The following is a 12,400-nucleotide window of genomic DNA, read 5'->3' on the forward strand; positions in this document are numbered from 1 at the left end:
CTGTATCTCTTCCATCGAGTTTTCTAAAAGTATACCTTTTAGAGTGGTTGTGCCCAAGGGCAGTGAAAGGTTTTTAAAAGCTAAGACCAAAATTTGTAGCTGACTGCTCCTGGCATCACCCGCCCCGCGGCAACTTTAGTGGCGCCTGGCCTGTGGAATCTTCTTTTAGAATCAGGGCAGCAGAGTGTACAACCGCCTACTTACCTTTTCCATTGTTCCCCCCTCCCTGTCTCTTGAAAGCCAAAGGCACGTCCCTGACAGCTGAAAATAGCACGGGGAGGAATAATCTGGACACTTTTGACGTCGAGTTAACACCTCCACTGAGCACTCTGGACTCCACGATGCCTTTGAGTCTGTTTTCCCAACCTCCTGTGGGCCTCAAGGGTAGAAATCTGCCGGTCTGTTGTTGTAAGGAGGATTTCCCTGAAGCTATGTCTGTAGCAGTAAGTACTCCTAAAGGACACTGGATCAAGTTCAGCCACCGAATTGCTTTTATCAGTGTTAAAGTGGTCTGGACTGCTTGCTACCGATCTGTGAGAAGTTTTTGTTTTCGTTTTAACTTGCAATATATCATGGAGCCACTCTGTGTGTGAATTGGCTGGGCAAAAGAATGTTTTGGCAAGAGCATTGCTGTAGACTTGTCTCCCCTCCCCCCTTTTCTTTTGTTTTCTGTCTTCTGCAGGTCACTCTCCAGCAGTTAGGCCCCCTAAGTGGAGACCATTCCAGGGGAGAGACAAAGAGCTGCACCCTGAGCAGCCCTCTGGAGAATTTAGCTTTAGACTTTTACAGTGTGGACATTAGCACAAGCCACCATGACAAAACAGCCTGCCTTTTTGCCCAGCTTTTGGCAAGTAATTTGGGATAAAACGCCGTCAGAAGTTTCTAACTTACAAACTGGTTAAGACATTGATGCCCAGAGAACAAGTATAATCCATTTTAGAGGCTTTCTTTTCATGGTACAAAAGCAGTTCTTTTTTAATATGATTTTTTTAAAAAACAAATGATGTAAATGCAAACTAGTTTTGATAAAAGGAAAGCCAAAATGAGGGTGGGTGTGTGTGAAATCACTATAGAGGAAAAAAATCTTTTTCCGGGATGTCCAAAGAGATGGAATTTTCTTATCCTTTAAGTCTTTCATGTGAAACAGTATGTCAGATTGGGTTGGTTGTCATACCCAGTCTCCTATTTTCAAAATCATTGCCTTTTTAAAGTGAAATTATTAGGATGCAGCAGAAACTGCCAATGACAAAGTCATTAATATCCGTGGATGTTTCCAAGGCACTCTGTGCATTACCCTCAGTCTCCTCTTTGGATGCTGCCCTGGGGACTTGTGTGTAGCTTCTGCTTGAAGTAATCCCTGCGTCGTGCGTGTCTGTCTGCACTCCTGTTCATGCCACTACAGATGTTTCTTTGGATGCGTTTGGAATGAGGAAGCAGGGACCGAAGGAGGGAAGATGGAGAACGTGTACCTGTACCCACGTAGAGATTTTGTGTGATGCATATGTAGTATTTCCCTGACATGCCCTCCTTTCTGGGGATGAACACCAGCCATCTTCCTGAGAGAGTTTTGGAGCCCTGCAGGATTTTTTTCTAGTACCCCACTTCAAAAGAAAGAGCTTAATATGGTAAAATATTATTGCTTGAGAAGGTGACATTTAATTTGGGGGCTGAGCTGAGGTTTTTCAGCTGGTGATACCACCATCACTTCCCCTGAACAAAAACCAGAGTTGCCAAACACAGGGTAAAGTTTCCAAAGCTCTGACCATTGCCCAGGCCAGGGCCCAGAGCCAATCAGTGCATCCTTTTGTCTCTACAATTCTGGGAATTTCAAGTCAACAGCAGGTAGAATGAGTACTTGGTTACAGCCTAATAATGTGAATTTCTACAGAATTATTAGTAGTAGTATGTAAGAAAATAAAAACTTTATGCAGATACTTAGCTATAAATTGATGTAAGAGACTGAATTTTTTTAAAAGGGGGGAGCAGTATCTTTGTTCAGTTATTATGCAATCAATCAGTAAATATTTTAAAAAAATGATACTGTAGGAGAGATTAGGAAGGAGAAAGTAAGGATGGGCCAGTTGGGTGTCGTTAGGAGAAATCAGTCTGGTTGTTCCATCCCAGTGAGAGAGAGGAGTTAAAAGAGGAATCATAACGTACCTAAGTGATTCCTTGGTGACAAGTGCAATGGGGTATGGGTAGAATTTATTTGTAAAGCCAGAGGGCCTTGATGGTTATAAATTAAGTTGCTTTTAGCAATGGAATTCATAGACAGATCATGTTGTTCCAGAAGATGTGAATAGGATCCACAATAGCAAGTTGATTCAGAATAATGTAGATACTTAGATTAGTGAGTGTTGATCATTTGATTTCATAGACTGAGCTTTTAATTGAATTTCATTATGTCTCCCGGTAGTACCCAGAGCATCGGGATTAGGAAATTAGCCATTTTGGATTCCACCTGCCACAAAACAGACCTATTCTAAACAGTGCTATTAAATTTTAGACTGTTGTTAAAATATTTTATTTTCTCCTACAACTTTTTATTACGATGAATAATTAAGACCATTTAAAACACGGGAGTACAAGTATTTTTTTGAATTAAATTAACTCGCAAAAACCAAATTTGCAGTGGTTGGGTTGTTTCTAAGACAGACTTTGGTATCAATTTAAAACCAAGATAATTTTTATATTCTTTCCAATGGAATTTCATGACAACCCTTACAGTTTTCTTAACCTAAAATATAAAAAATTAAAAAAAAAATGTGCTGCAATGATGAACAAAGAATTATACAAAACCTACTTTTGTATCTTTATTTTGGAATTTCTTGTTCTATTATAAATATGGAAGTAACCCTATTTCAGAAGACATATTTTGTTAAAAACGAATTGTACATATTTAAATATGTATTTTTGCACAGGTCTTTTTTTCTGATATCCTGTTTTGGTACAATTGAGATCATCTAGTATTTATTTATTAATTAATAAAAGTAAATACCTTTTTATAATTTGAAGTGGTTCACTGCCAAGCCAATAGTTCTAGCACCTGCCTCCTTTACAGTTGAAGGGATGCCTCTGTTCTGTGAAAGTTTCTTTGTCCCTTTTAATGTCTCGGGAGTGGGTTCACCCAGTTGAAGTGGGCATTGCTTCTCCCTCCTTGCCTGATCTCCCGATAGAGTACAAGTGACTAAGTGACACACTGCTTTTGTTTTGTTAGTGTTTTTTGTGTGAGTGCGTGTGTGTGGGCTCTGGTCTCTGTTTATGCGTGTATGCCCTGAGTGCATGTGTGTTGGCATGTATTGTGGTTTAAAAGTAGTGGGAAAAACTGAAAGTGCCTGATACCTAGTTTTAAGCTTAGACAGATTCTCTTTAAAAAGACTTGAATGTTCAGTTGAACTTTTGGAGTTTTGCTTTTTCCACCTAAATATTGTTTCTTAAATTTTAGAAGAGGAGTTATAAACCACCAGTGCTGGTAATTTTTTATAAGGTGTTTTAAAAATTAAGACCTTTTGGTTCACAGTAATTCAGTGGCGATGGGTTGCCCCATGGCACCAAGGGTTATAAATCTTTTTGTCAGTCAGCAATGTACACAATGTGTCTGTTTTGTTACTCACTCATGAAATACAGAGTTTAAAAATAGAATATTTAAATATTTTGTATTCCAAAAATATAATACAAAAAAGTACCTCGGAGAACATTGAAATAAAATGTTTAATTTGAAAAATGTAACTTATAAAGGCAGCTGTCTTCCTGAAAGAGTTCTGTTGCCAAGGAATTTCTTAATGTCTCTCATTCTGTCCTGGGAGGGGGGGGGGGTAAAAGTTGGACTTTGAAAAATGATTGTTAAAAGTTTCATTGTTTTGTGGGCAATAATCATTTTTACATTTTGTGCAAAACATTTTACATTTTCAGATGATTTAAATGAGCACTACATACTGTCAGTGTGAATGTAGGGCCTTGAAAGCATTTTGCTATGTTTTTTTGAGCTTGGTTATAAAAGCAATCTCCTGTGTTAAAATGTGTGAATAGTTTGATAATTTGTATACATAATCAAGAGCATCTCAGCTGGACTCTGTTGGCTGCTGTGTAGAACATGAACAAATGTCAAGGGATAGAAAATTACTTTGGATATTTAAAAGAGAAGAAATATATAGTCTATTTGTTTTGTAACAAGTTTCTGTAAATAAAATAATTTATACTATTTATAAGAAAAGGTTGTGCTTTGCTTTATGAAAAATTAGTTTGTGGAACAAACGTGTTAACTACACAGGCAATAAAATTAGGACTTCTCAATAAAATAAGGTTGGCTACATGAAATGTTTTACATGTTTCTGCCTCGTTGTGATACTAGTCTTTCAAACGAGTTTTCAACTTTCTTCATTTTGGCACCAAACATCTTTGTGAAGCACCTTCTCTATAGCTTCTTTCCTGTGAAGGCTAAGTAATTCTGAGGGCTGAAGATGTTTCCATTCTCAGGTACAGAGTTTTGCCTTGGGTTAATCAATAACTGGGTAAACAGTAACACGGCTGCATTCTTGCTCTGCAGGTTTGTGAAGGAAACAAAGGAGTTGATGGATTGAGAAACACCTTCTATTTGTACATGCTTATATGTAAAGGTGATGACATGTAGTTAGTTTGGTTAAAGATTAATGTTTTTACCCAGAGCTGACCTATCATGTCTTCCTTGCTTTTACCTCTGTACTGGTAAATACAAATTCATTTTAATAATATTTAAGGCATAGCATAAACTTTTCTCTTCAGAAATTGGGCCAAACAAATCAAAATCTGGGTTGGAGTCTTTGGAAAAATACCAAAGGAGCATGTAAATCTCTTTCCTCATTTCTTGCATTTTTCACTCTCTTGTGCCTCACACATCTGCCTTTACTCCTCTCAAGTCCTAATCAAAAAGCTCTCCCCTAAATCAGTCCTAAGGTCCTCCCCCTTTTTACCTTCCTGTCACTCTCTTAGCCTCTTTCTAGCAAAACCGGAAATTCTTGCTCCTGTTGCTAATGGAAGTTAGTTTAGTCAGTCATTCACCTTATAAGGCTGTAATTCTTGGCACCTGTTACCCTCATTGCCCATGAACCAAAGCTGACACTATCAGGATATAGCTTAGGAGGGGGCAGGGGAGGGTGAGATTATCAGCCAGAGATTACCTGTTCAGTGGGAAGAGGAGGATCAAATACTTATCTAATACTTGTTTTTAAATCCCCTTGACCTAGGGCCCTCTAGTAACTATGGAGGACAGAAAGGACAGGAGAGAACCTTGGGACAAAAATAAGTTACACAGCTTTTGTAATAATCTAGGTAAGAGCTGTTAAATTTCCAAACTAAAGTAGAAACCATGGAGCTAAAGATGGGACTGATAGGACAGATCACTAAAGGTAATTTATGGCATCTAATTATGTGGGACATAAAGGGAAGGAGTGAGACTGTGAAAGGTTTCTCTCTTGGCCAATTGACTGATGGGCTTTAAGTGAAATACAAGATATTGTGACAGAATGAACTAGACATGAGTGGATGTGAGTTGCCTGTGGGCAATTCAAGTTTAGCACTCACTTGGCTATACAGTATAGGTGGTGCTTAGGAGGGAGATTTGAGCTGAGCAAGATGGACTGTCATTTTGCTTTTAGATAGTAAATGAAACAGTGGGAGTGGATGAGTTCACCTACGAAAAATAGGTAGTCAGTAGATTTTGGTTATGTCTACTACTAAGTTAAAATAATACCTAGTATAGTGTCTATATGCCAGATCTTGTGCCCCTTTTACATTCATTCTCTCAAAACCCCTACAGGGTAGGTATTTTGATCCCTGTCTTACTGATGAGGAACTTGTAGCTAAGGTAAGTGTCTTGCCTGCGGACCACAACCAGTATGTGGCAGAACCAGGCTGTGAATTCAGGTCTCTCACGTCGATCAGTGGTTCTTAACCTTCTTTTCTGTCACAGACACCTTCAAGAATCCACATGAAGAAGTTATGGATCCTTTCTCAGAGGCACAGGCACACCACATTTTATGTTCCAGTTACAGGATTTCAGAAACCTGAAGCCTGTCTTCTGTGGCTCAAGGAGAGAATAAAGCCAAAGACAAAACTTGGGAGAAGAGTATTTTGGTGGACACGGATGGGAGAACCACCACTAAAGAGGAAAACATCCAAGAGGTAAGGGGTGCAGGCAAGTATGGTATCAGGGAGATTAAGTTTATCGAGTAGACTGTATTGCAGCTGTTAACCCCATTTGCCCATTGAGGCAATGATTTTTCTTCCTACTTCTTTTTCCTACTTCTTTTTGTTTGGAATATTGGGTATTGATTGGGTGGAAGAGAACTTGGGCAGGGAGATTGTCAAAGAATTAAGAGTAAGTGGAATGTGGTTAAGTGATTGATGATGGTCTAGATTGGGTAATCACAGAAGAGAACTGGCAGCTACCATATAGAATCTCTGCAGGCACTCTCAAGACATTGTTTTGTTTGGAAATACCCAGTGGTTAAGTCTTCTGCTCCCTCTTCCACATAACTTATCTATGATAAAATAAGTAAACTTTTTTTCCTCAGGGTCACAGAGCAAAATCCATCTTCAATTCAGTATTGCCAGTAATGAAGAGGGACTCACATACAAGGCAGGATTCCAGAGACCAGAGTTGTCAAAGCATCATAGCACCCTTAGGGAGTCGGTCAGGAAATGGAGGAAAAGGATAAGAGGATCAGAGTTGAATTCCAGGTTTCATTTTCAAAAGTGGAGGTAGCTGTTCAAGGGATGCTTGCCATTCCTGGGTCCAGGGTGAGACTATTGGCATGGATGGAAGGAGCACGGAGATAAAGAGCACTGGAGTTAAGACTCCATAAGGAGCTGTGAAGCTAGGTGTTAACTATATACATTGTCCATTTGATAGTAGTTAGTTTTGAGAGGATGTTCAGGTCCTGGAAGAACTGGATGAAGTAGCAGAGAGTAACCTGGAGGTCCATGGTTGGGGGCAATGAGGTCAATGAATTGGTGGCATTGCTGGGTGATGATCAGCTTAAAGGAAGAGACATTTTGAATGAAGGTGGAAAGGTGATGGATGGGAAAAAGCAAGGGACTAGGAAAATGTGTACTTCATCTTGGCCACAAGTTCCTGAGGTTAATGAGCAGCCTCTGATCTACAGGGTTTCAAGAAAAGCATCTTCAGAAACCAGGTATAAAGTTTATCAGCATTGATAAACTAATTGAGAAATGCTTTGGAAAATCTGGTCCCTAGTCATCTTTGAAAGACTGGTCAAGTTGTTGGGGCACTCCCTACTGGCAGTCGACTAAGTGGGCACTTCACCAAGGGAATCGCAAGATGGAAAGGTGATAAATATCGTAAATTGGCTGCACTGAATGCTCATCATTCATTGGCAAGTGGTCTTGTGTTTTTAAAACCAGTCTGTACAGGGAAAATCATACCAATGCAATAGATACCTATAATGGGGAGGTAGGGGTGGGGGGTGGAGTTGAGACCTCCCCATTGAGTCTGTACTTCAAGGTTATCAACAGACTGGACTAGACTGGTACAAACTTGATACTTTTTGTAGGTCTTTGGGAACAGAAGAATAATGCTTATCAGTGGCTTTATCGCTTTGAGACCAAAACTAGTGATTGTGAGAGCATTCCATGTTTTCCAGATAGGGATTTAAGCTCCTCTCCCACTGCCATTGTGGAGATACAAGGTTTGTCAGTAAACAGCTAGAAGTTGTATAGCATGGGAAGGCAAGGGATTATCATAGTCCCCTCCCCTTTTTTTCATAATTATGGTGACAGTATTTCAAGTATCACAGCATCAGTGAATAATTAGGAACATGAAGCTTACACTGACTTGCTAATCATCAGAACCTTCTACTGATGAATTAATATTAATGTAGGTTATAAGGACTAAATACATTGTTATAAAATCCTTAGGTATTACAGTACACATTTGCAATGAGCAGATGAGGTAGAGATCCTTTTAGCCATTTAGGTCAAGTAGATTGGGGTGCTTAATAATAAAATGGTTTTTAGACAATAATCTATGTATAAAAGCCAGTACTGGTTAAGTAGTAAGCTAAAATTGATCTTGAGCTTTATTACTAATATAGTTAACAATTGCTTACCATATCTTGACATAGCTGTCAAATATTTATTCATACCTTATTGGATAAACAAATTTTATTGAGATAACTTGAGAGAAATGCCTTTATTGCTTAAAAAAGTCAAAAGGATTTTCCATTTTTGGTGATTCCATTTTATCCTAGGATGTGTCTATGTGTGACCGAGAACAGGGTTGATAAAAGTGACAAGATTAAGTTTAATCTTTGAAAGAAAACATTCACCAATATAAAAAGGAACTAATCCAGTTGAGTGTTTCAGTTCTATGTCATTCAGCAAATAAATTACTCAGTTGATGATAGTCTTTATTTTCAAATTATGAAATGATTAAAGCCAGAAAATTAAGGCACACTTTTGGAAACAAGCTACATAAATGGGAGCAACTAAGGTAAGATGGTTAAGAATTCTCTTTGGATAGATGCTCCTAGCTGATTAATGCAGGCTGTGACCATCAACCCACAGGTTCAACTCAAATGCCAGCAGGAGTCAATCAGATGTTGTAAATTAATGAGGCAGGCTGGGTGACTGGGGCACACTGATAGAATTGCCACTCATCTTGGCTGGGAGTGTGACCCCAGAGAGTTAAGGCATCTGGCAGTTTTTCCAGTGAAGCAAGAAATGTGATTTGAAACAGTTTCTTCCAATTTTTAATGGTGACTATAAAATTTTGTTTCTTGAAAACATATCTGGAGCACAGTTGCAGTCTGCGGGTGGCCAGTTTGCAACTCTGCTGCCTCAGGAATCCTCCCTTGTCTTCTTGCCTTGCTTTTGTTTTCTCAGCCTTTGTATCTCTAACTGGAAAGTAAGGCAGTGGATCTAAAAAATTCCTTGATGGGCCTTTCACAACTCTAAATTAACTTGGCTCCCAAGCAGAAAGGCCAAATGTGAAATTAGTGTAGGCATACCTTCATAACAAACATGAGTTTGTTAAAAACATCCATTTAAGATCAAACACCAAAAGAGGCTAAATAGAATTTTCAGACGATCCTAGAAAATTTGACATAGATGTTCTGGTTAGTTGTCCAATTAATATTTCTACTAATACCGTTATTTACATGTAGTTAGAAAAGCACGTTCTAGTACACTGCTTTACATTCTGTAGTGTTTTCAAAACATAAATGAACCTGATAATGGGCCTGATCACCCAGTTTTACAGATGAGGGAAGAGGTGCAGAGAGACAAGGTAATTGCTCCCAGTCGGACAACTAGTGTGAGGAAGAGCCAAGACTAGAATTCAGCCTCTCTAGCTCTGATGTCCAATGCTGTTTCTTCCATTCTGTATTGCCTCTTTTCGAAAGAAATCTGTTGGATTCCGATTTTATTTTCATCTCCAAACTGATACTCTGGGGCTTAACAGTATACAACTGGCATTTGTAGTTACATAGAATTAACTCTTAAACAGCATGTTACAGGGGGGCGGGGCAAGATGGCAGACTGGTGAGCTGTATGTTTTAGTTACTCCTCCAGGAAAGTAGGTAGAAAGCCAGGAACTGCGTGGACTGGACACCACAGAGCAATCTGACTTTGGGCATACTTCATACAACACTCATGAAAACGTGGAACTGCTGAGATCAGCGAAATCTGTAAGTTTTTGCAGCCAGGGGACCTGCGCCCCTCCCTGTCAGGCTCAGTCCCGGGGGAAGAGGGGCTGTCAGCTCCGGGAAGGAGAAGGGAGAACTGCAGTGGCAGCTCTTATCGGAAACTCATTCTACTGATTCAAACTCCAACCATAGATAGACTGAGACCAGACACCAGAGAATCTGAGAGCAGCCAGCCCAGCAGAGAGGAGACAGGCGTAGAAAAAAAACAACACGAAAAACTCCAAAATAAAAGCAGAGGATTTTTGGAGTTCTGGTGAACATAGAAAGGGGAAGGGCCCTGAGGCGCATATGCAAATCCTGAAGAAAAGCTGATCTCTCTGCCCTGTGGACCTTTCCTTAATGGCCCTGGTTGCTTTGTCTCTTAGCATTTCAATAACCCATTAGATCTGTGAGGAGCGCCCGTTTTTTTTTTGTTGTTTTGTTTTGTTTGTTTGTTTTTTGTTTTAATCCTTTTTTCTTTTTCTAAAACAATTACTCTAAGAAGCCCAATACAGAAAGCTTCAAAGACTTGCTATTTGGGCAGGTCAAGTCAAGAGCAGAACTAGGAGAGCTCTGAGACAAAACGCAATAATCCAGTGGCTGAGAAAATTCACTAAACACCACAACTTCCCAAGGAAACGGGGGTGTCCGCTCACAGCCATCATCCTGGTGGACAGGAAACACTCCTGCCCATCGCCAGCCCCATAGCCCAGAACTTCCCCAGACAACCCAGTGTGACGGAAGTGCTTCAAATAACAGGCACACACCACAAAACTGGGTGTGGACATTAGCCTTCCCTGCAACCTCAGCGGATTGTCCCAGAGTTGGGAAGGTAGAGCAGTGTGAATTAACAAAGCCCCATTCAGCCATCATTTCAGCAGACTGGGAGCCTCCCTACACAGCCCAGCAGCCCAGAACTGCCCTGGGGGGACGGCACTCACCTGTGACATAGCACAGTCATCCCTCAACAGAGGACCCAGGGTGCACGGCCTGGAAGAGGGGCCCACTTGCAAGTCTCAGGAGCCATACGCCAATACCAAAGACTTGTGGGTCAGTGGCAGAGACAAACTGTGGCAGGACTGAACTGAAGGATTAGACTATTGCAGCAGCTTTAAAACTCCAGGATCACCAGGGAGATTTGATTGTTAGAGCCACCGCCCCTCCCTGACTGCCCAGAAACACGCCCCATATACAGGGCGGGCAACACCAACTACACACGCAAGCTTGGTACACCAATTGGACCCCACAAGACTCACTCCCCCACTCACCAAAAAGGCTAAGCAGGGGAGAACTGGCTTGTGGAGAACAGGTGGCTCGTGGACGCCACCTGCTGGTTAGTTAGAGAAAGTGTACTCCACGAAGCTGTAGATCTGATAAATTAGAGATAAAGACTTCAATTGGTCTACAAATCCTAAAAGAACCCTATCAAGTTCAGCAAATGCCACGAGGCCAAAAACAACAGAAAATTATAAAGCATATGAAAAAACCAGACGATATGGGTAACCCAAGCCCAAGCACCCAAATCAAAAGACCAGAAGAGACACAGCACCTAGAGCAGCTACTCAAAGAACTAAAGATGAACAATGAGACCATAGTACGGGAGATAAAGGAAATCAAGAAGACCCTAGAAGAGCATAAAGAAGACATTGCAAGACTAAATAAAAAAATGGATGATCTTATGGAAATTAAAGAAACTGTTGACCAAATTAAAAAGATTCTGGACACTCATAGTACAAGACTAGAGGAAGTTGAACAGCGAATCAGTGACCTCGAAGATGACAGAATGGAAAATGAAAGCATAAAAGAAAGAATGGGGAAAAAATTGAAAAAATCGAAATGGACCTCAGGGATATGATAGATAATATGAAACGTCCAAATATAAGACTCATTGGTGTCCCAGAAGGGGAAGAAAAGGGTAAAGGTCTAGGAAGAGAATTCAAAGAAATTGCTGGGGAAAACTTCCCAAATCTTCTAAACAACATAAATACACAAATCATAAATGCTCAGCGAACTCCAAATAGAATAAATCCAAATAAACCCACTCCGAGACATATACTGATCACACTATCAAACACAGAAGAGAAGGAGCAAGTTCTGAAAGCAGCAAGAGAAAAGCAATTCACCACATACAAAGGAAACAGCATAAGACTAAGTAGTGACTACTCAGCAGCCACCATGGAGGCGAGAAGGCAGTGGCACGATATATTTAAAATTCTGAGTGAGAAAAATTTCCAGCCAAGAATACTTTATCCAGCAAAGCTCTCCTTCAAATTTGAGGGAGAGCTTAAATTTTTCACAGACAAACAAATGCTGAGAGAATTTGCTAACAAGAGACCTGCCCTACTGGAGATACTCAAGGGAGCCCTACAGACAGAGAAACAAAGAAAGGACAGAGAGACTTGGAGAAAGGTTCAGTACTAAAGAGATCCGGTATGGGTACAATAAAGGATATTAATAGACAGAGGGGAAAAATATGACAAACATAAACCAAAGGATAAGATGGCTGATTCACGAAATGCCTTCACGGTTATAACATTGAATGTAAATGGATTAAACTCCCCAATTAAAAGATATAGATTCGCAGAATGGATCAAAAAAAATGAACCATCAATATGTTGCATACAAGAGACTCATCTTAGACACAGGGACACAAAGAAACTGAAAGTGAAAGGATGGAAAAAAATATTTCATGCAAGCTACAGCCAAAAGAAAGCAGGTGT

General features: G+C 40.1%; 1 protein-coding gene across 10 annotated transcripts in view; it reads left to right on the forward strand.

Annotated features, from left to right (window-relative positions):
* Positions 1-3,809, forward strand: part of ATXN7 (ataxin 7) — a 195,263-nt gene extending 191,454 nt beyond the window's left edge. For all 10 annotated transcript variants that reach the window (XM_037799631.1, XM_037799648.1, XM_037799614.1 and 7 more), the window contains one exon: positions 241-3,809. In XM_037799631.1, coding sequence (XP_037655559.1) covers positions 241-258 — 18 coding nt within the window. In that variant the 3' untranslated portion in view covers positions 259-3,809. The remainder of the gene's footprint in view (positions 1-240) is intronic.
* Positions 3,810-12,400: the final 8,591 nt, after the last annotated feature.

Source organism: Choloepus didactylus, chromosome 1, assembly GCF_015220235.1.
Source record: "Choloepus didactylus isolate mChoDid1 chromosome 1, mChoDid1.pri, whole genome shotgun sequence".
Taxonomy (NCBI): Eukaryota; Metazoa; Chordata; class Mammalia; order Pilosa; family Megalonychidae; genus Choloepus; species Choloepus didactylus.